We start from the raw sequence: 22,247 nt of genomic DNA, 5'->3' as shown, positions 1-22,247 counted from the left end.
AAAAAGTCGCTAGTATTTTCGGGATATATGGAGTCTGCTGGCGTGAAAAGCTTCGTCATTTATTAATATTAATATTAAATTAATGGATAACTAATTAATTCTCTAAATTCACAAATACAGAAGCATTGTTGGAAAATCATTGACTATTTCAATAAATTCGTTGCATTACGCCCTTCTATTATCAATGATCAACATTATTTTCTAAAATACTCAAATTATAAATGCAGTGCCAACCCAGTTGATCTAAACACGTTTGGAAAAAATGCCCTCTACCGTTGCTGAGTTTCTCAACCTCCCGGAACCGAAAGGAATATTCAGGTAAATGTTGCTAACAGAATCAAAGGCAAAAATAACGGATATTAAGAAGGACGGAGGATGGAAGTCTACGACAGTAGCTGAGGGTTACACCGATCATTCTTTTTTTTATAAAAAGGCTACTGGGCTCTTTAACATCGCAATGTATTGATATCAGCGGTTGTTCTAATTGTACTTTCCATATTAATATTATTGAATAATAATGATTATGTGATAATCAATGTATATGATATATTTGTAACATAATAATAACGGTCCATCGAGGGGCGGACCGTTCTTATCTCTAAAAGCGGATATTTGTCGATTTCTAAAAATTACAGACCGATAACATGCTTGAATTCGTGTTATAAGTTGTTTACAAGCATCTTATACACACGAATACTCACCGCAGTTGACCGAGTGTTCGAACGGATATATGAGCAGAGAGGGTCGAAGAGAGGAGTCGCTGGATGTAAAGAGAACCTGCTCATCGATAGATGTGTGACACAGGACTCGATACAATATAAGCGTAACCTCTCTATGGCCTGGATCGACTACCGTAAAGCATTTGATACAATTTCGCATGAGCTCATCTTGCATTTGCTCAGATGCCTTGCGCTACCCGACAACATAGTGAGATGCATTGAACAACTGATACCACTTTGGCGAACTCGCTTCACCATAACATCTGGTCAAGAAAGAGTCCAAACAGGGTGGGTCACTTTCAGAAGGGGTGTATTTAAGGGTGATTCCCTCAGTCCCCTTCTATCCTGCATCTCACTATTGCCATTATCCGTTGCGCTCAGAAATACTCGAGGGTATAACTGTGGCACCCCCGGAAACCGGAGGCACAAGGTCACCCATCTGTTTTATATGGATGATCTTGAACTTTATGCCTCTGGAGAGAAGGATCTCCATCAGTCCTTGAGGGTGGTGGAAGAATACACGCATGCTATTGGTATGAAATTTGGGATAGACAAATGTGCAATGGTTCATCTCAAAAGAGGACGATGCGGGGACTATGGAGAGGATGTGCAGCTCGTAGAAGGAAGCATCCTACACCATCTGGATGCCGGAGAGACGTATACTTACCTCGGGGTGGAACAGCGGCTCTCACAAGAGGTAACTGCGGTGAAAAACTCTCTCCGCGGCAAGTATCAGCACAAACTTCGACAGATCTGGTCATCGGAACTGTCGGCCAAGAACAAAGTTGCTGCAACAAATATGCTTGCCGTTCCAATCTTACTCTACTCGTTTGGAGTAGTGAAGTGGACTCGTGAGGAGCTGTATCAATTCGACGTTAAGACCCGAAAAATGATGCATCTCTATAGGAGTTTGCATCTCGAATCGTCCGGTCGTCCACGGTTGTACTTCCCCCGACAACAAGGAGGCCGTGGACTTTTGAGTTTGGAGTGTCTACATGACAGAATGGTACTGGATACAGCCTGTAAAGTCGTCAGGAGTTCGGATCTTTTTCTCTGCATGGTCCGTGACCATGAGAAAGCAAGAATTGGAGCATTTCTCCTTAGGGCAGCTGCCCGAGCAGCTGATGAACTCGGTAGAGTTTTCGACTCTGAACGAGTTGACTACAACTCTGTCACCGAGTTGGAACCCGTTCAGCAAAAATATCAGATATAAAAGCCGCTGAAATCACCTCACTTCTGCGGAAACACAAGGATGAGCCAATGCATGGAGTCTTCTTCAATAACATTGGAGACCTTGGCTTTTCAAAGCGCATGACGTTCGCTTTCCTCAGGTCATCTTTCTTCTGTCATCATTTCTCATGAAGAGTAGTCATGAGTACTCTGTACCTATAAGGTTGAGTTTGGTCGACAGAACGTGAAAATTCATTCGATTTATGATTTTCTGATGATAATAATCTTCAACGGAACGTTGAAAATCAAGAAATTAACTGGATTCTCGAGGTTGATCGGTGTTATATGAAACCATTTCATCTGTTCGGGAAATGAAAACAGCAAAGCACAGACTTTGAGCCTGCCCCGCTGAGGACCGAATCAGGTTTTAAGAGTTCGGTAGAACCGTACTCGCAACTCTTGCGGGTTGCGGTGGAGGGTCCAGTAGATCCATTCACTCTGGAACTAACCTAACCTAACCCCTTTATGAACATTTCTGATTTCAGTAAAGGAAAATAAAAAGCATTATTTTTTCAAAGTATCTAAAATTCAATGAAACGATTTTCTGGTGTTCCACCTTTTTCTGTTGCAAAGCCCTAATGAAATTATATGTATCTTTAAAAAAAACTGTTTTTGCGTTAATCAGATTTCGCCCTTATACGAACGACAACTCTCCATAAGTATCTCCATAAGTAGATTGTTGTTCCGTTATTCAGGAACGATATCTTCCGTTGACAGAATTGAATTCTAACAAATGAAATTATATGAATCGATTCCAAAGAAATGTCCCAGTGGACTGTAATAAATGATATTGAAATCTCCCTTTGTTCAGTGTAACGAGTTATCAATGACCAATTTGTCATGTTTCAGATTAATTGCCAATTTCAATCCGCTTAGCGAATACATTTACTTCAGTCTCACTCTATGGGCGTGTTATATTTTCTCGGAACAGCAAACAATGGCCATTATGATGACAGTCAAGAGTGATCTCACTGCAGCAATCACCAGCATTTATATCACCGGAATATGTATAACACTTGGCAGTGGTATTTTGAGGTGAGTAATTGTGTGTTTGGTGTTTTAAATATTGTCAATATTCGATTTCCTGAACGAGGTCTTTTGAAAATAAGGTGAATGTTTAAATTTCGCAGGCTACGTACGTTCAATTATTCATTTTCGAATTTGGGATGCACTGTTTGGAACCTTTGGTGAAATAATAAATATTAGTGAAGTTTTTTTCCAACATCAAACCGTTATTTTAATACCACGACACGTGTTTTGATAACCAAGCGATCATCTTCAAAAGGAAAAAATCAGTAATATTTATTTTCGGATTATTTATGTTGGTACACTCGTCTCGAATATATATTTACAGTTTTAACCTTTTAGCACGTATAGTTTGTTGGTCGAAAATAACACAGGTCTGGGATGTACTATTACGGAAAACACAGTATAAAAATTTTATCACCTATAGATAACGTGGGTTTTTAGGTTCGGTATGGGTTCGATGTTTCTTTATTATACAGGGTGCAACTGAATAAGTGTAAAACATTCAAGGAGGTGATTCCTCATCGAAAAAAAGATGGGATCTTTCATATAAAGAAATTTCATTGGATCATTCCTTGTTAAGATACATCCCCTTAAAGGGAGTACATAAAATTTGTATAACAATTTTTTTCACAAGCACTGAAAAAGTTACAATATGGAAATTAACCTGACGTTTCGTACTACCAAAAAGACATTTGGCCAGTAATTTATTTGATTCACCCCATGGTTGTGAGGGGTAGAAAACGCAACCCCTAAAATTTATTTCCAATGTAACTTTTTGTCTTATTATTTGTTTACCATTTAAAAATTTATTTCCGATAGCCTGTTTCATTCTAAACAAAAAATGTCTCTTGGGTTTTTTGCCCAAAATAAACCCAGCAAAAAGATATTTTACGAACAACTACAGAGACACATCGTCATAAATGCGAACTGGATTTATTGTTATTTTGTACCTGCATTAAACGATTGAAGAATAATAAACAAAACTAATTTATTAATGAACAAAAAACACACATGTAGAAATCATAGCAAATGTTCAATATGTCTATCTCAGATATTACGCATGCGTCTAGACATCGGCGCATTGAGCCACGTATTCACTCAAATATTCCTGGAGTCTCTCTGATTACCCTGCATGCATTGATGATGCGGTTTCTTGAGTCCTCTACATCGCGAACAGGAGTAGGGAACCCTGTAAATGGCCCGAAATAGAGAAATTGAGAGGATTGAGATCCGGGGATCTAGCGGGCCATTTATGTGGTTTTCCTCGACCTATCCACTGATTTGCATATGTTTCAGTTATATGCTGACGTGCTACTTGACTAAAATGGGCGGAAGCTTCATCATGCATAAAAAACATATCCCTTCTGACGCCCAAAAGAACTTCATCACCATTTAATCGAGGGGGTAGAAAATGAGGCCCAATTGAATCATCCCCAATAACTCCGAGCCACACGTTGAGAGAAACTGTTCTTGATGGTGGGTTTCAACAATAGCGTGAGGGTTTTCATCAGACCATATGTGGTAATTATGGAAATTAATAATCTTGTCCCGAGAAACACTACATTCGTCTGTGAATTCTATCGTCTTCAGAAAGTCACAATTTCTTCTAATCATTTCCAGCATCCAATTGCAAAATTCAAGACGGTTCGTAAAGTCTCATGGTGACAGTGCCATGGTACTCGTTGCAGATGGTAAGGGTATAAGAGTTGTTCCTTTAAAATTCGAAATACCGTCATATGATCAACATTTAGCTGGAAAGCAATCTTTCTAGTACTGGTAGTGGGTTGTTCTTCAATCAAATTAAGTACTGCTTCCTCAAGCTGTGGTGTTCGTACTTCTCGATGGCGATCACAATCCTGCGCTCTTTTGTCGAATGACCACAGAACTGGCCCGCTCGATCCCCGGATCTCAATCCTTTCAATTTCTCTATTTGGGGGCATTTGGTTTATCGTACTCCTGTTCGCGATGTAGAGGACTTGAGAAAACGCATCATCGATGCGTGCAGGGTATTCAGAGAGGATCCAGGAATATTTGAGCGAATACGTGGCCCAATACGCCGACGTCTAGACGCATGCGTAATGTCTGAAAGTAGACATAATGAACATTTACTATGATTTCTACATGTTGTGTGTTTTGTTATTATTGAATTATTTCTGTTTATTACCCTTTAATCGTTTAATGCAGGTACTAACTACAAAATAACAATAAATGGCATTTATGACGATGTATCTCTGTAGCTGTTCGTAAAATAATTTTTTGCTACGAACTGGTTCATTTTGGGCAAAAAACCCAAGAGACATTTTTTGTTTAGAATGAAACAGTCTATCGGAGATACATTTTTAAATGGTAAACAATTAATAAGACAAAAAGTTACATTGGAAATAAATTGTAAGAGTTGCGTTTTCCACCCCTTACAACCATGGGGTGAACCAAATAAATCACTGGCTAAGTGTCTTTTTGGTAGTACAAAACGTGAGGTTAATTTCAATATTGTTACTTTTTCAGTGCTTGTGAAAAAAATTGTTTTGTACCTCCTTCAAGGGGCTGTATCTTAACAAGGGATGCTCCAATGAAGTTTCTTTATATGAATGATCCTATCTTTTTTTAGATGAGAAATCACCTCTTCAAATGTTTTACACTTATTCAGTTACATCCTGTATAAGCGGTAAATTGAGTCTAAATTATGTCTAGACTTAAAGAAAGACATATGTCAGCCTTCTGTGTTTCATTTTCATGCTACCGATTTAGAGAAAGGGAATTTGTCTCTTTTTTTACACAATAAGGTGATCTAGTTTTCTACAACAATGTACCCGGCGTCATGGAAATGTTCAATATAACGTATGAACTAGAGAAATGGTGACTTTTCATCGATTTATCAAAAAGAAGTTTGATCATTCCCATATTGATTTCAATTCAAGAGCCACCGGTAGACAGCTGTTTCAACCTATTGGGCATCGTCAGTACCGGGCAGGCGGTCCTCGATTGAAAACAAAATGAGAAAAACCAAGAAAGTACTTGATAAAAATAGCTGCGTGAACGCAAGCGAAACATAAGTGGAACCACCTATTGGTGTGATACCCAAGTCAACTTGCCAAGTTTTTATATCAGTGTTGGTGGTTTGACCAATCAACCGATAACTGCGGTGGCAGAAATTTGATAATCATGCGTCACGCATGCGTCACGCATAATGTGAATAAGGGTCTGACGAAAAACAATATTTTATAAAAAATAATCTCAAGAATGTAGAATTGTATATCAAGTTTCATCTTCTCCAATGTATCAACATTTTTTCTTCAACATCAATGTAACCATCCTCACATAAGATTTTCCCTGATGATGGAAATAAAATTTTCCGAAAGCTTGGACTAACTTAAAAGAGTACTCATTTACTTGCTACAATACCCCACTATCCAATAGTTTTAATTTTTCTTAGTTATATATATATATATATATATATATATATATATATATATATATATATATATATATATATATATATATATATATTGATATATATTGAGTGAGATGGTATTATCAATGGAAAAAGGTTATTGGACAAAGCACTCATAGGAAGGTGGGCAAACCGCAGACACGTGTTTCTGGCTATTTAGCCTTCGTCAGTACGGTACAGCCGGATGTCACGCAGGTTGCTAAAGCTGCTCCCGTGACGAAGTTGGGAGTTAGTCCTTGTAATCTCAAGATCTTCCAATGATGACACGAAATCGCAGTTGGCCCCTGATGATGAATCCGCTTGCTTTGTTTGACTCATTTCTTGCAACCAAGTGTTGTCTATCTTTTACACTTGGCTTAGATTTAGTAGTTCAAATCCACAAATTTTCAAATCCACAATGGAATAAATGAGTATATCGATACCAGTTTTGAAAGAACGACTGAGGAATCTCAATTGACTTAAAGTTCCATCTAAACTGTTTTGAAAGACATGTCTGTCAATTTTTTCCTGAACCTGACTGCGTACAATGCATTATATCTGTGTTCACCGCCAGTTATGTTTACATCCTGATATCATTTTGATTTTACAGATCCATCAAAGGTCTACAACACTGGCTGTTTTATTTGACGTATGCCACTCAAACACGATATGCATCAGCTTTCCTAAACCGCAAGGTGTTCACAAACCCTCTTCTGAATCAAGCTCTTCCATATGACGAACAGCACAACTGCACAAGTATGAACCTGATAGAAACATCCCTACTGAGCGGAGCTAATGATCCTTACTGTAGGTATGCAAGTGGACAGGCTTTCTTAACGGAAAGATATAGCAGGGATCCCACTGATGTCATTTTCAGCGGAATTTTGGAGGAGGATTTCAATATCGGAGTCACTTTTGCTTTTGCATTGGGAATGATCGTATTCAATTTGTTCATGTACCTCATTCCTTTGCCTGCATTCGTGAAGGCAAAGTTCAGAGAATAAAAGAATGGATTGGTCGTGATGTGTATGTGGTTGAGCAATGAATGGGGTGCATTATTTTTGGAAGGAATGTAATCTCCTCGTTCTGGTGTTCTAGAAAACTGCAGTATCATAGATTCATCACTTTTTTTCAATATTTTCACAACCATTCCTTCAATAATCTCGCCCTAGAGGTCTTTTGTTGAATGTTTGTCATATTTTTCTAGATTCAATTACGTCTATGAATAACTCATCTGACTGAACACATCTACGAAAACACATCACGTCTCTGTATCTGTAGAGTAGGGAGAGTGAGTTCAATTATCCTTCCAATGGTACCCTGACCCATTATGTACCCACAGCACTTAGGCCACATGTGACCCATTGTACATCCTCCCAAGGAGTTGTCCTCCTAGGTCATTGCCCATCCTGTCCTTTCCAGGAAAGTGGACAGGTCACTAGGATACATATCCTTCATATCGCCAGGTGTAGGCCAAGACTCGCCAAACACACACTCTCTAATTGACGATAACTCCGGACACTCGCATAGGACATGCCTGAGAGTTTCATCTTCCTGTTCAAACATCCTGCATAGAGGTGTGACCACTAGCCCCATATTATGGAGGTGTTTCTTCAGTTGACAGTGACCAGTCAGAAATCTTACTGTTGTGCGTTGATTTCATCTGGTCATCGCTAGATATTTCTTCGGACCCAGCCAGTGGATCCTAAAATTCTTAGTCCAGCCGCTTCTTTTGCTAAAGAGCCGGCAATGCGATTACCTCTACTCCTGTCGTGCCCTTCAATCCACCTCAGGATAATATTATTATTTACCAAGGCTATGGCGAAATCTTGGTGGCACTCTAGTACTAGCCCTGCGGTAACACGTTGTCTCTCCAAAGCTAATAGGACTTGTCTGCTATCAGTGCAGATTGTTATGTTTTGCCAGAAGTTTATTTCCTGATTATTTCTTTTGTGGCGATTGAGATACCAGCCAGTTCTATTCGAACCACGCTGGTATTTTTTCCCATTCCCCACTTAATCCTTAGGCTTTGTGAGCTGTAGAACACTTCACATCCTGAGCCTTCTTTAGTTTTTGAGCCCTCTGTATATATGCGTATTGCATTTGTAGCATCTGACTCTGTGTTCTCATTCATTTGTATTTTTGTAGTTTATTAAATACAAACCTCGGTTCAATTGCATCACTGGTTGCCTGCAGAAGAGGTTGCGCAGTGAGCGCTTCTCGTCATAGTCTTAGCCTTATTTGACCCATTCCTACTTCGTGGTGTACACGGAAGATTCAGGATCGGCTTCAAAAATATTGATCCTCTTATTTCATTTTTATTTCACGTGACAAGACTGCCCTTATTTATGGAAGACATATATGTATCAGCTTCAGTTTGTGTAGAAAATAAATTTCGACGCCAAGAGATACGCGATCATATTTGATGTTCATCAACCACGTGTTAGTAAAATCATGTTTGTTCAGATCTGTTGTATCCCAACTCTTGTTTTTTCTCTTGAAGACGTTATTCGAAGTGGATGGATTTGAATGTGAATTTATTTGGTTCTAATAGTTGCCGCAAACTATAACGGGGTACATATTCAAATATTTTTCTGAAATGGTATCACTCATTCCCAAACAGGGATTTTATTTGTTAGTGTCAGTAACAATGTAGGAAGACAAGGTCCTACTTTCACCGTTGAGTCCAGCGATTGATCCCTTGGTTTTTTGAATCGGTCCATTCGAAACGTTAGCTTGTTTCTAATGGTACAATCAATTCTTCAGAAAATTTCTGTTTCATTTAGTAGATCGTCAAAACAAACAGTTCATGAGGAATATACAGGGTGTTCCTCAAACACATGCTAATATTTAAGGAGGTATATCTTAGACCCATTTTGAGGAAAAAACGTCCTATGGACGTATGTCCTAAACGACTTAACTTTTGATACACAGGGTGACAAAGTTTTCAAAAATAATTAGTTTTTTAATAATAACTGAGATAATTTTGTAGACATCTTTGGCATATTTGGTACATATGTTCCATGCCTCAAGGCACATTTTCTGATGTACAATTTTCCTAATTTTCTCTGCCAGTGGCGTACGTACGAGTTTTGAAATGTATATTTTTGGCGAAAAAAATACTACGCCACTGCTTTATCTTGAATTAAAAATTATTTTTAAAATCTCCATATATTTTTGAGCACATTTGATTTGCTGGGTTTTCTTTGTCCGACGCATGGACGCAAAAAATTGAAAATCGCTTTACTTAAGGATAAATTCCTTAAAAATTTGATGCGGTATCGTGCATCGATTGAAAGCAAACTAAGAGATCAGATTTGTTGCAGAATAATTGAGGATCTAAAAGGTATTTGTTTGTTGTCAGATGCACTGTTCTCAATTAAAATTACGTCATAACGCAGCACCGCTTAATAATTTTTGAAAACATAAATTTAGTTATCCTGGAATAAATGACGTGTAGCAGAATTTATTTACTGCACCTCTTGGAAATATGGAGTTTGTCGATATGTGATTTCTTTTAAAGATTAAAAGCAGAAAAAACAATGTACCCATCATAGCAATAAAAAACGAATTCTCTGTATGTACAAACGTCAGTAGCTGATATTGATGTTGGTTTAAAGTAAGGTGTTGGTGTTAAAAACTGTCACAGCGCGTTTTGATTGATTTTGAAGTGTTATTGAAGTTATTTTGGAGGTCCGCTGTTTTTCTGAATATCAGTAAATATATGGTAAATTATACGAATGCGGAAATGGCGCAAATGCATTACGTATATGGCCTTGTCGATTGTAATGCAACAGAAGCCAGGCGCATTTATCAGGAAAGATATCCTAATCGTGCCTTACCAGATAGCCGAACCTTTTCAAATATTCATCGTCGACTTGGGGAATTTGGTAGTTTCAAGAAAGGGACTCCGGAAGGTAGACCTCGTGTAGTAAGAACTCCTGAAATTGAGGAAGCGGTGCTGCAAGAAATTGAGGAACATCCTGAGACGAGTACGAGGAAGATCGCTAGAACTCTGGATATTTGTCATCAAATTGTTTGGCGTATTTTGGTTGATTTTTTGTTATACCCATACCATATTTCAAGAGTGCAGGCATTACTCCCCAGATATTTTCCACAGCGTGTGAACTTCAGTCAGTGGTATCTACAAAGTATTGCACTAAATCCGCAGTTTGTGACACAGACGAAGCAAATTTTTCTCGGAATGCCATTAAAAATTTCCATAACAATCATGTGTGGGCTGGAGAAAATCCCCATACAATAACCGAAACCCATTTCCAACACCAATTTCCGGTTAATGTATGGGCAGGATTTATATTTATATTTTATTCTTCTCGAAGAAGACTAACCTGGGTTATTGGAAGATGTGCCACTTGCGCATACTAAGTGCAGGTGGCCACTTCCAACAATTTTTATAATCAGTTTTGGTATTATTACTAATTAACAAATTTGTGCTATTCGTTTAGACTTACTGTCACAAAATAAAATAAAACTCGTTTTTGTGAAAAATTTATTTTTTTGCAGATTATGTTTTCAAATATTATTAGGGAATTGATAATGCGTTATGAAGCAATTTTCAGATTCTCATTCATTTTAGAATTGATCTAATTTCTTAATTTGCTTTCTGTCGATTTTTATTTTTTTGAGTGAAAATCATGCGTCGGACAAAGAAATACCAAGAGATCAAATTTTCTCAAAAATAAATGAAGATTTCAAAAATGACTTTATTTTGAGAAGAAAGCATTGGCGTAGTACTTTTTCCCCAAAAATATTCAATGCGAAACCCGTAGGGATGCCACTGTTTGAAAAAATACAAATTTGTGTACATCAGAAAATGCGCCTTGAGGCATAGAACATATGTACCAAATATGCCAAAGATGTCTACAAAATTATCTCAGTTATTATTAAAAAACTGATTATTTTTGAAAACTTTGCCACCCTGTATCTCAAAAGTTAAGGCGTTTAGGACATACGTCCATGGGAAGTTTCTTTCTTAAAATGAGTCTAAGAATTACCTCCTTAAATATTAGCATGTGTTTAAGGAACCCCCTGTATAAATTATATAATGATGACACTTCCAAAATACATATCAAGAAGGATATTTCGAAATTTCAATTATATACGTATTGAGATAATCTCAATTCTCAGTTTACTGTGGTATTTGAAAAAAACTATCAAAAGTAAATTTCTTGTACTGTGAATTTGGGAAATTTATGACACACTTAGACAATATTCCATAGTGGGTGTTCAATTCCATATCAATATTGACGTTGATCAGATAGGAAAGTCAGCGTTTCAGAAAGTTGAAACACTATTTTGAATCAGAAATTTGCACATATTGAAACTTGCTGAAACGATATTGGAACAACGCATTCTTCAACCTCTAGATTTATCCAATTTGGTACAATCGTGGGCTGGAGAGGTGAAATTTAGAATCAGTTTTTGAACTTGTATTGGTATGTTTAGTATTTCTCATTCATTTCATGATTTCTCCTGTTCTAACAAACAGTAAAAGCTCTAAGAGCTAAGAAAATAATAATTGTTGTAATATTATTTTTATTTCATAGTTGAAAACTGGTATGTGGAAATTCACTGTCAAGGTGGATACCAACCAGTTATATTTTTAATGTTTTACTAAAACTATTCAACTTTAGTCATTTATTTATTTTTTTTGAAATGTATATATGTTTAAGTGAGATTTGTCGTACTACATTAGATATAAGAATAAATGTATGTTGATACCTCGAGTTTCTTTCTCAATTCGTGACAGGGTATTCCTACATACTTTCAAGTTTAACCCTAATATACTGGACATTCGTAAAATGTACGAGGCGCGCATAAAGTCATTAAAGTTCGAGTACTTCCGGGTTATGTACCGCCGGGAGCTCCTAGATATTTTCCTTTTCCTGATTAGTCAACAGCTAGCCAGTGGTGCGTGCGTTTGTCGTATTTTTCACCGCTTAGTGATATATTTCGCGGGCTCGTCGTAAATTTTACAAAAGTCCAGTCTTTCCGTTAATTTTTATTGTAACTTGATCGTCGATAAATAAGGCTATTTTTGATCCTTTTGAAAGGTAAGGTCCTTTTTTTGATTTTCTGATGCTTAGGTAATAGTTTTTTTGTTAGATGGCGCGTAAACCCTTAACAGAAAAGGAAATAGAGGCCGAAATAGAGCGTATAATGGTTGGTGAAGAATTAGAGCCCGATCCTTTTGAAGATAGTGGTAGTGATTGGGAAGAGGACCATCTAGAATTCGAAGCAGAAGGTTCAAGTGATAAAGATATTTTTTTACCCGAGCCTCAGCCCAACGTCAAGCAATACAATCAGTTTGAAGACTCTTCAGCTCCGGAAGAAGAACATTCAGAAGAAGGAAATGGTGATAACGTCGAAAAAAAATTTCAAACCGACGTGACTCAGTCCCTTCCTGCTGGAAGTGACGATTCGGAGATAAATATAGTAGATAACCCTTTTTTACCTAAATATATAGTACAGCCCAGGAACACCAGTTTGAAAGGAAAAAATGGCCATAAATGGTCAGCGGTGTTACCTTCCAAGCATGGTATAACCAAAGCAAGAAATAGTATCCATTTTTTGCCTAGTCCCAAAGGGAATGCTAAAGATTGTTCAACTTTATATGATTTTTTTTACACTTTCTTTTCAAACGAAATACTAGATAGCATTTGTTTGCATACAAATGACGAAATTTTCAGACAAGCGCAAAAATACCAAAGCAATGCTAATGTATCACCAACCTCAAAAAACGAGATAAAGGCTCTTTTTGCGATTTTGATAAGGGCGGCAGCGATCAAAGACAAATATTTGTCTGCTAAATATATGTTCAATACTAAATTATCAGGAACATTTAACAAAGCCTGTATGAGTGGTGAGCGCTTTTCATTCCTAATACATTGTCTTAGGTTTAATGACAAAGAAACTAGACCGGAAAGAAAAAATATAGATTCGTTTGCACCTATTCGTGAAATATGGGATATTTTTGTTTCGATATGTCGAGTCTCGTATACACCTTCGTATTACTTGACTATTGACGAACAGCTGGTTGGAACGTTGTCCCTTTCGCAGGTATATACCGAGTAAACCATCCAAATATGGAATAAAAATAATCATGGTTTGCGATTCGTCTTCGAAATACATGTTGGATGCCAGCCCCTATTTAGGAAAAAACACAAAAACAAATGGGTTGCCACTGGCAACGTATTTTGTACAAGAGCTAACTAAATCTGTCCATGGTAGCAATCGAAACATTACTATGGATAATTGGTTTACATCGGTGAGTTTGGCTGATGTTTTACTGAAAGATTCCTATAAACTTACTCTCATAGGGACCCTCCGTAAGAACAAAAAGAAAATTCCCAAGGAAATGTTAGATGTTACAGGGAGAAATCCTAACACGTCTATGTTTTGCCACGATCAGATGAAAACCATAGTATCATACATGCCATACATGGTAATATTTTATGAAATGGTAAATATTGCAAGTATGAATTTCTACGTACTTTATAACTCAAAATTACTCAGACTAAACCAAGAAACCAATGTCAAGTCAATGTCTTGCGGAACCATGGCTTAAGGAGAGGCTCAATAATAAAACTTTGCGGCGCAATATTCGGCAAGGTATTGGTAATATACTAAATATTTCTGTGGAAAATGTGAAACCAGAGTGTCAAAATAAAACCGGAAAATCTGTTTTTACTGCCCTAGTAATAAAAGACGCATGACCACTATATACTGTAACCAGTGCGAACAAGCTATATGTGGTGAACACCGTGGAAATATATGTACGGCATGTGCAACTGTTTAAGATTTTACTTCCTAAATATACTTTTTTTACAATACTGTATATTATAAAATTATGTGGATTTTTTTGTAATAAAATATTTTTCTGAATTCAGTGTTTTATTGAACGTCGTAAATATTACGAACATATGAAATAGTCCAGTATACCAGGGTTGAAAGAAATATATTTTGAGAAACGCCTTCTCTCAATCTATATGAACCTGATAGTAGGGACTCCATACAACAGATGCATATTCCAGCCTAGATCGAATAAAAGTGAAATAAAGTAATTTGAATGTTGAAGCTCCATGGAAGCCTTCAGTATTTCTAATTAACATGCGATGAGCAGCTGTCAGAAAGTGTCAATTTGTTTATTGAACGAAAAGGATGAATCAATAGAATACCTATATCAGTTAGTGTGTCAGGACTCTCCAGACGTTGATTGTTTATGACGTAGTTTCGTAATGTCAGATTCCTTTCCAGTGAATAGGCCATTACATTACATTTGGATATGTTGAGAGATAGGGTATTTTTTTGACACCATGTAGCAACACGATTTAAATTCAAACAAAACTTTCGCAATCATCACAAACACGTTATGCTGTATAGAGTCTCAAGTCATCTGCGTATAAAAGGGAATTGCCATCAATCTCAGCTCGGATATCATTGATAAACATATTGAAAAGTAGGAGTCCCAAGTTTGGCCCTTGTGGTACACCAGATGTGGCTAGATATTCGACAAACTTGGGGCCATTGAATTGGACGTACTGCTTTCGGTTGTAAAAATACGATTTGAAGAGAGTAATTGAGTCATTGGATAACCCAAAGTCGAAAGCTTGTTGAGCAAAATATTATGGTCGAGTCTGTCGAACGCTTATGTCATTGTAATGCACTGTTTGGAACCTTTGGTGTATTAATGAATATTACTGAAGTTTTATCAAACCACCAAATCGTTATTTTCAACACCTCGACACGTGTTTGGTGATGGGATAAAACTCCAGTAATATGGATAACATCAGTTTGAGACTGCCAATCAACACCCTCCGCAACACATTGAGTAATTGTTACAAGATTGGTAATGTTGGAATTAATTTTCACATTTTGCAAATGCAAATTGTTTTGTGACTTCGATTCAGCTTCATGAAAATGTTAATTGCCACCAGGAATAACTTCAAGTGCTTCAACGAAATTTATACCTAACTTCTAATATTACCTGCACCGTGAGATGAAATAGAAATGAGTTTATCGCCCAAGAACTTCAAGTAGCTGAAACTCCTAGCATATATTCATCTAAGACTTTGGAATGGAAATTACCTACTTCCGCAAGTTGTTTTCAACTTTATCATGCATGAAAGTTCAGGAACATCAAGACAAATATCTTGTAGATAGGAAAATTAGCACAAATATATTCTTTTTCTTTTTAAGTGAAGATGAGACACTATTCCGTACAATGTTCTACTTATCTCTTGTCTCTCAACTTTACCCAGGGATAAAATGAGGGGATTAGTTTCTCTCAAGGATTTTACCGCTCTGAATTATATTACTCTAGAGTTTAGAGATATAAATCGTACAAGTCAAATGCCAGGCACAAATTGCGGTAGATTCTGAAACAACACAATTTTAAAATTGAATAGTTTGTATTGTAGATCGAAGAAAATAATTTTCTCTGACATCAAACTTTTCTCACAACAGTAATTGATATGGAATTGATTATGGAATGAATTCATTTTTGAACAAATAGGCTACTTCAGATGGAAATTTTTAAAAAGGTCAATATTTGATTTCAAATTACGTTTTCCATATATATACCTGACAGTTGGGCTGAAAGTTCTTAGGCTGGCATAGAAAACATTTTTTTCGTGAAATTTGATTGAATTATGCAATATAAATGCCAACGAGAGCGATAAATTATCATATGATTTGTCTTTAGCTTCAAAATAGTTCTCAGTTTCGAGACTACCACTTCATCGGCACTAAATTTCTTTCCGGCGAGCATTCTCTTGGGGTCTAAGAGCAGAAAAAAGGCGCTGAGGGGCAGCACTGGAGAGAACGGTGGATGCAGAAGCAATTTGAAGCACAACTCATGAAATTTTGCCAAAGTTTCATTTGATTTGTGCATTTTCTCGGTGAAAGAGCACTCCGTCCTTCAAATCAATCAATCAATCAAAAATGTATTCAATCAGTTTTCTTTCACAATCACATTAGACAAGAAAAAAAAACATAACATCATCATAAAATACTGGCTGATTCAACAGGTCAAACAAACATAAAAAAGATAAAAGAGTCAATATAAAACATAAAACATACATAAAAAATAAAAAGAATAAGCTGCAATCCAAATAAAGTATCAAGGAGAAACTCATCCACAGAGTAGTATGCTTTTTGCAATAGGAAAATCTTGAGTCGCCTTTTAGAGACATTGATATTTGAGGATTTAATGTCCTCACTAAGCTTATTATATAGTTCAACCCCACAGCACATGGGGTGATTCTTTGATACTGTCAAGATACTATGAGGTTGATGTAGTTGGGAGTTATTTCTGGGGAAATGTTAATGGATTTGCTTATTTCTAGGAATAATTGAAATTTTGTTCTTTATATACAGCGTGACTCACGGTCGATGGTAGGTTAGACGTGGAAAACGCAAAGCATGATTTTTCTGAAAATTTCACCTCTCAAATTTTCTTACCTGTTCTATCGATCTAAACTATTTTCAGCATTGCGGCGTTGCCACTTCCATCAAAAAGTCCTAGCAACTTTATTTTTTCAAATAGAACACCTCGTATATTAATACATTTTTGGAATTGCTCTGGTATTTTAATACTTTTTTGTCGATAATGTCCTATACCTATCTCTATATGTTTTCGAGATAAAAAATAAATTGTGCTAAATATGGTCCAAAACATAGCCTTAATTGAAATTAAGTACATCAGTACTCTCAATTCATGAAAAGTTGATATTTTGATGATAGTTTGGACAAACTCAAAATAATCAAATAACACCAAGAAATCGACTCCATATCATACAGGGCGTGCTAAAATTACTATTACTTCCATTGTGCATAAAAGTAGTCAAAAGTTCATTTTTTCAAATAAAACCCCCTGTATATTACTCAGTAAATTGAAAGATGGTGGAAAATGCTTCAAGATGATATATCATGTCCCTATACAAAAATCGTCAAGTTTTCTCAATAAAGTCGCTTCTTCTAGAAACATTATTTTTTTTAGAATTTGGATTTAGGTAGCAGTGAAATTATCAAGCTTATAGCAGTTTGGTTACTTTTATAAGTATTTTACGGTGTTTCCAATCATCTTCCAAAATGAATGCAAATATCGATTATTCAAACGAAGTTCTTATGAAATTATTTATTATACACATGAACAAAGTGATCAAATCATTGTCAGAACGTGTGAAAAATTCAACCAAATGTATCCTGATTCAACACCAATGAACGAGAGGAAGTTTGTAAGGATACAAAATAATTTCCTTAACTATGGCTCAAAGTTTCCAGGGAACAACTGTACCAAAAATCAGTCATTTCTAGGTAAAAAGTAAGATTTTGTGGGCTGAAACATGTGAAAGTACAGACAATAACAGAATAGGATGATTCAAAATAAAAAAATTGTAAAGAAAATATCACATTTTCACAATAAATGCTGAAAATGTTGTCCATTACATTCTAAACACTTTGAAATATTTTTTTGTACGCGACTTGTGGTTGCTTTTTCAATTTCCTGGGATGCAGATCTTCAATACTCCGTACTATTCGTCGTCGCAATTCTTCTTTGGTAGGCACTGGAGTACTGTATACCCTTTCTTATAAAACACCCCATAAAAAAAGTCAAGTGGGGTGAGATCGGGTGATCTCGGTGGCCAATCCCACGGCCCTAAACGCCTAAACCAACGATCGTCGAAGAGTTCTTCAGGTTTCCTGGAAACTTACTCGGTGGAATGAGCTGGCGCTCCGTCCAGTTGAAATCACAAATTTCTATATTCCTCTAAAGGCAAATTTTCAAGAAAATCGGTTACAGTCTTCCTTAATATTTGGAGATATCTCTCTGCATTCAGTGTGTCTTCATAAATAAAAAAGCTAATTTTATTGTTCTTCAGAATACAGGAAAACATTCAGGTCAAATTTTTCTTGAAAACCCATTCCTTTTGTAACATGAGGATTATGATCAGCCCAAAAATGTTTATTCCTTCTATTGAAAATACCATACCTCGTCAATTTTGATTCGTCGCTCCAAATTATTTTTGACAAAAATTCCCGATCTTCCTGTGTATGAATCAGAAGGGATTCACAAAAATGCATTCTACGTTCGAAGTCTTCTGCTTTTAGAGCTTGAACTTTGGTAAATTTATATGGTTGCATTCCGTGATTTTTCAAAATTCGTTGTACTGAAGCATGTGATACCCACATAGCAATAGATATTCCAGGTATATTTCATGAATATACATTTAAGGATATTGTATTATGCTATGAATATGCCATGGATATATATATCTTCTGGAGAATATTCCCTGGAAGTGCTCCTGGCGAACCTTTGATATATTTTAAGAATATTCCTTGGGAATATTCTTGGAATATCTTATAATATTCTTAGAATATCTAAGGTATATTCCATTAAGAATATTCCAGGAATAGAACCCGAGGAATATTCATAAAATATTAAGGATATTCTTAGTTTATTGTAGGAATATACAATAGAGAAACACCATAGAATATTCTTTAAATATATTTTATGAATATTCTAGGAATATCTGGAATATTCCAAGAATGTGACGAGTAACCGCTATTAGGCATGTATATATTGCATTTTGATACAAGATTCACACAAGTAATAAAACACATATTATTCATAAACAAATATATTTTAAAAACAATATACACTGAAATATTTGACGTTTCAACCAATATTAAAAATAAAAAATCTAATTCAAAATATTTATTCACTGAATAAAATATTCCTGAATACTGTCATATTACAAATATTAGAAATGTATTCAAATTAGGATGTTCCTACTCTCAAACAAATGTATACTAAAAAATATACTAAAATAACAACTCTGTGAATTCATCAGCACTAATTAAAAAATAATAAATATATCATTTCATTGAAAAAGAAAAAGTGTATTACATCAAGAAATAGGTTAGGTTAGGTTTCTCTCTTCGAAAAATAAACCCACAAATGAAGTTTTTAAAATGAGTAGTATGATGGGTTCTTCAATGAATTTCACTTACTAAAAGTTATTCAAACTTTGCTCACCAGAATAGTTTTCCTTATATTCGTCCAACAATGCATCAGCCAGTGTTTCAATAGTAATATCTGGAACAAAATGTACATTAACGTTCATTATCACTATTTGAAAGTGGCACAATAAAACTGGAATAAATATCAAATAGATATTTTTCGCAAAGGTTACTCATGAACATTTACAACATTTTATGACTTGGAGAGCAACTTGCATTGTCTTGTTGAAAAGTAATCATTACGTTTTCATTTCCTTGGCGCACCTGCCTATACCAGGTACCACTCTGTTTCCTTTTGGGCAAATTGATACTATCTTGAAAACGAGTGATAAAAATTATGAAAACAAATGATACAAAAGAATGTGTCATTCAATTACTTTTCTCTATTGAAGATACACAGCCCTCTGTGTATCTTCAATCACTCTAGTTCAAACATGTACTTAGTCAAACCAACAAATCCCACATGATTAATCACCATGACTTTACTATCGATACTATTGCATTTTACTTACTTTTCTTGAAGACTGAATAGATGCAACTCTCCTGTTTGAAGATCCAAAATCAAACTATTCGCTGTACTGCAAAGTGGACAACCCCAAATTATAAATGGTACACTGAACGTGACAGAATTATACTTTGATAATAACACCAACACATCATGCATTACACACGCGAACCTGCCACGTCAACCGCCATGTTGAATCAAATGTCGAATTTAACGCAAACGCAAATGTACCATGCATTAAGGGACAGTCGCTTTCACAGAGCTTATTCGACTGTCGCGCGCTACACTTCAAATGACCAATGAGAAACGTTTACTCCAATTATTCACTTCCCCATTTCTTTGTTTCCAGGATTTTTCGGTTTGTAATTAAATAATTTCAAATACAAAAAGACAAATAGGATGAGAATTAACCAATTTATTGATGCAATTGGTTCATTTATTGGCCCATTCAAATTTTTTTGTCGTTTCCAACAGTTGTTGTTGGAGCAATTCATCCAGAATCTTTGCGTTGAGTTCAAAAACTGGTTAACACTATCAGGGTTATATACATTAGGTTATGCTTTCGATTAAGATCTTCAAATATTTTTGTTTTTAATAATATTGAATTATTTGAATACGTTATTATAAGATAATTCAAAATTCCATTGTATAGAATATTCCAAAATATACCGTGGAGATATATTCTAAGAATATACCATATGGTATATTCGATCGACAATATTCTTAGAATATTCAAGGGAGAATAATCCATTTATAGACATTCTATGCACATTCTTTCGGGAATAATCCTGCCATATTCATTCAAGCATATTCTATGAATATTCTAAAGGCATGTATATATTCCCAGAATATTCTATGAATATTTGGAATATATACGTTCGTTTTATGATATACAGGGAATATTCCATGAATATCTAGTGCTGTGTGGGATACACCTAAATCTTTTTTCTGCACTGCGAATGGAAGCTTCTGGATATGCATAACAATATGCCAAAACGTTAACAGTATTGTCCTCATTTGAAGTAACATGTTTTGGTAATGTTGAAGGCGCTTTCAACATGGAGTCATAGTTAAGGAAATTATTTTGTAATCTCACAAACTTCTTCTCGTTCATTGGTGTTAATTCAGGATACATTTGGTTGAATTTTCTACAAGTTCTGGCAATGATTTGATCACACTGTCCGTGTATAATAAATAATTTCATGAGAACTTCGTTCGAATAATCAATATTTGCATTCATTTTTGGCGATTTTTTGAAACACCGTCAATAACCATTTATCAATTACTTATAAAAGTCACCAAACTGTCATAAGCTTGATATTTCCACGGCTACCTAGAAATCAAATTCTTTAAATATTATTTTTTGTACAACTGTTATTGAAAATCTCTTTGATAGAAACACTTCAATCAGAACACCTACCAAAAAATCATTTAGAAATGTTCACACATGCAGTTCTATAGGTAATATTAAATCCCTGTGAAGTTACTGACGATGACGAAGTAGTATTCAGTCCAACTGTAGAAAGTCCTTCATGACTAACCGTATGTAGTATGTAGTTGTAACATATGCCTTGTAATCCAAAGATCGTGTGTTCAAATCCCATGGACCCTATAATTTTTTTTATTATCAGCAGTAACGTTATACAAAAAAATTTGTATGATACATTTGTTAAAAGTGATTTAATTTTGCTCGTGAGTTTGCTCCACTTGCTGACGCTCGTTTTGCAATAATCCCCACTCACAAAATGAAATGCCACTTTCAACACTTGTAGGTAAAACGTGAATAACTATTTTTCCACAAAAACGGCTTTATTAAGAAAACTTGACGATTTAGGTATAGGGACATGTATATCATCTTGGAGCATTTTTCACCAGTTTTCAATTTATCGAGTAATATACAGGGGGTTTCATTTGAAAAAATTAACTTTCGACTAGTTTTATGCACAATGGAAATGATAGTAATTTTAGCACGCCCTGTATGATATGGAGTCGATTTCTTGGTCTTATTTGAATATTTCGTTTGTCCAAACTATCATCAAAATATCAACTTTTCATGAATTGAGAATACTGATGTACTTAATTTCAATTAATGCTATGTTTTGGACCATATTTAGCACTTTATTTTTTATCACGAAAACAGATAGAGATAAGTATAGGACATTATCAACAAAAAAGTATTAAAATACCAGAGCGATTCCAAAAATGTATTAATATACGGGGTGTTCCTTTCAAAAAAATAAAGTTGCTAGGACTTTTTGATGGAAGTGGCAACGCCGCAATGCTGAAAATA

At 35.6% G+C, this 22,247-nt stretch overlaps 1 protein-coding gene and 1 long non-coding RNA gene across 2 annotated transcripts in view; one reads left to right on the top strand and one right to left on the bottom strand.

Moving 5' to 3' along the window:
- Positions 1–12,150, top strand: part of LOC111514451 (ATP-binding cassette sub-family G member 5) — a 38,960-nt gene extending 26,810 nt beyond the window's left edge. Inside the window, exons 10-11 of the mRNA XM_074180354.1 lie at positions 2,799–2,984; positions 7,019–12,150. Coding sequence (XP_074036455.1) covers positions 2,799–2,984; positions 7,019–7,412 — 580 coding nt within the window. The 3' untranslated portion in view covers positions 7,413–12,150. The remainder of the gene's footprint in view (positions 1–2,798; positions 2,985–7,018) is intronic.
- A 6,904-nt stretch (positions 12,151–19,054) lies between these two features.
- LOC141484883 (uncharacterized) lies at positions 19,055–20,799 on the bottom strand. Its single transcript, XR_012466855.1, has 2 exons — positions 19,965–20,799; positions 19,055–19,528 (listed from the first exon to the last, which is right to left on the bottom strand). It is a non-coding gene; the product is annotated as an uncharacterized lncRNA (long non-coding RNA).
- Between the last annotated feature and the right edge of the window lie 1,448 nt (positions 20,800–22,247).

The sequence above is a fragment of the Leptinotarsa decemlineata genome, unplaced genomic scaffold (assembly GCF_025532065.1).
Source record: "Leptinotarsa decemlineata unplaced genomic scaffold, Ldec_3_MD MMD2_tig00026294_RagTag_RagTag, whole genome shotgun sequence".
Lineage (NCBI taxonomy): Eukaryota > Metazoa > Arthropoda > Insecta > Coleoptera > Chrysomelidae > Leptinotarsa > Leptinotarsa decemlineata.
This window is presented reverse-complemented; position numbering and strand designations above follow the sequence as displayed.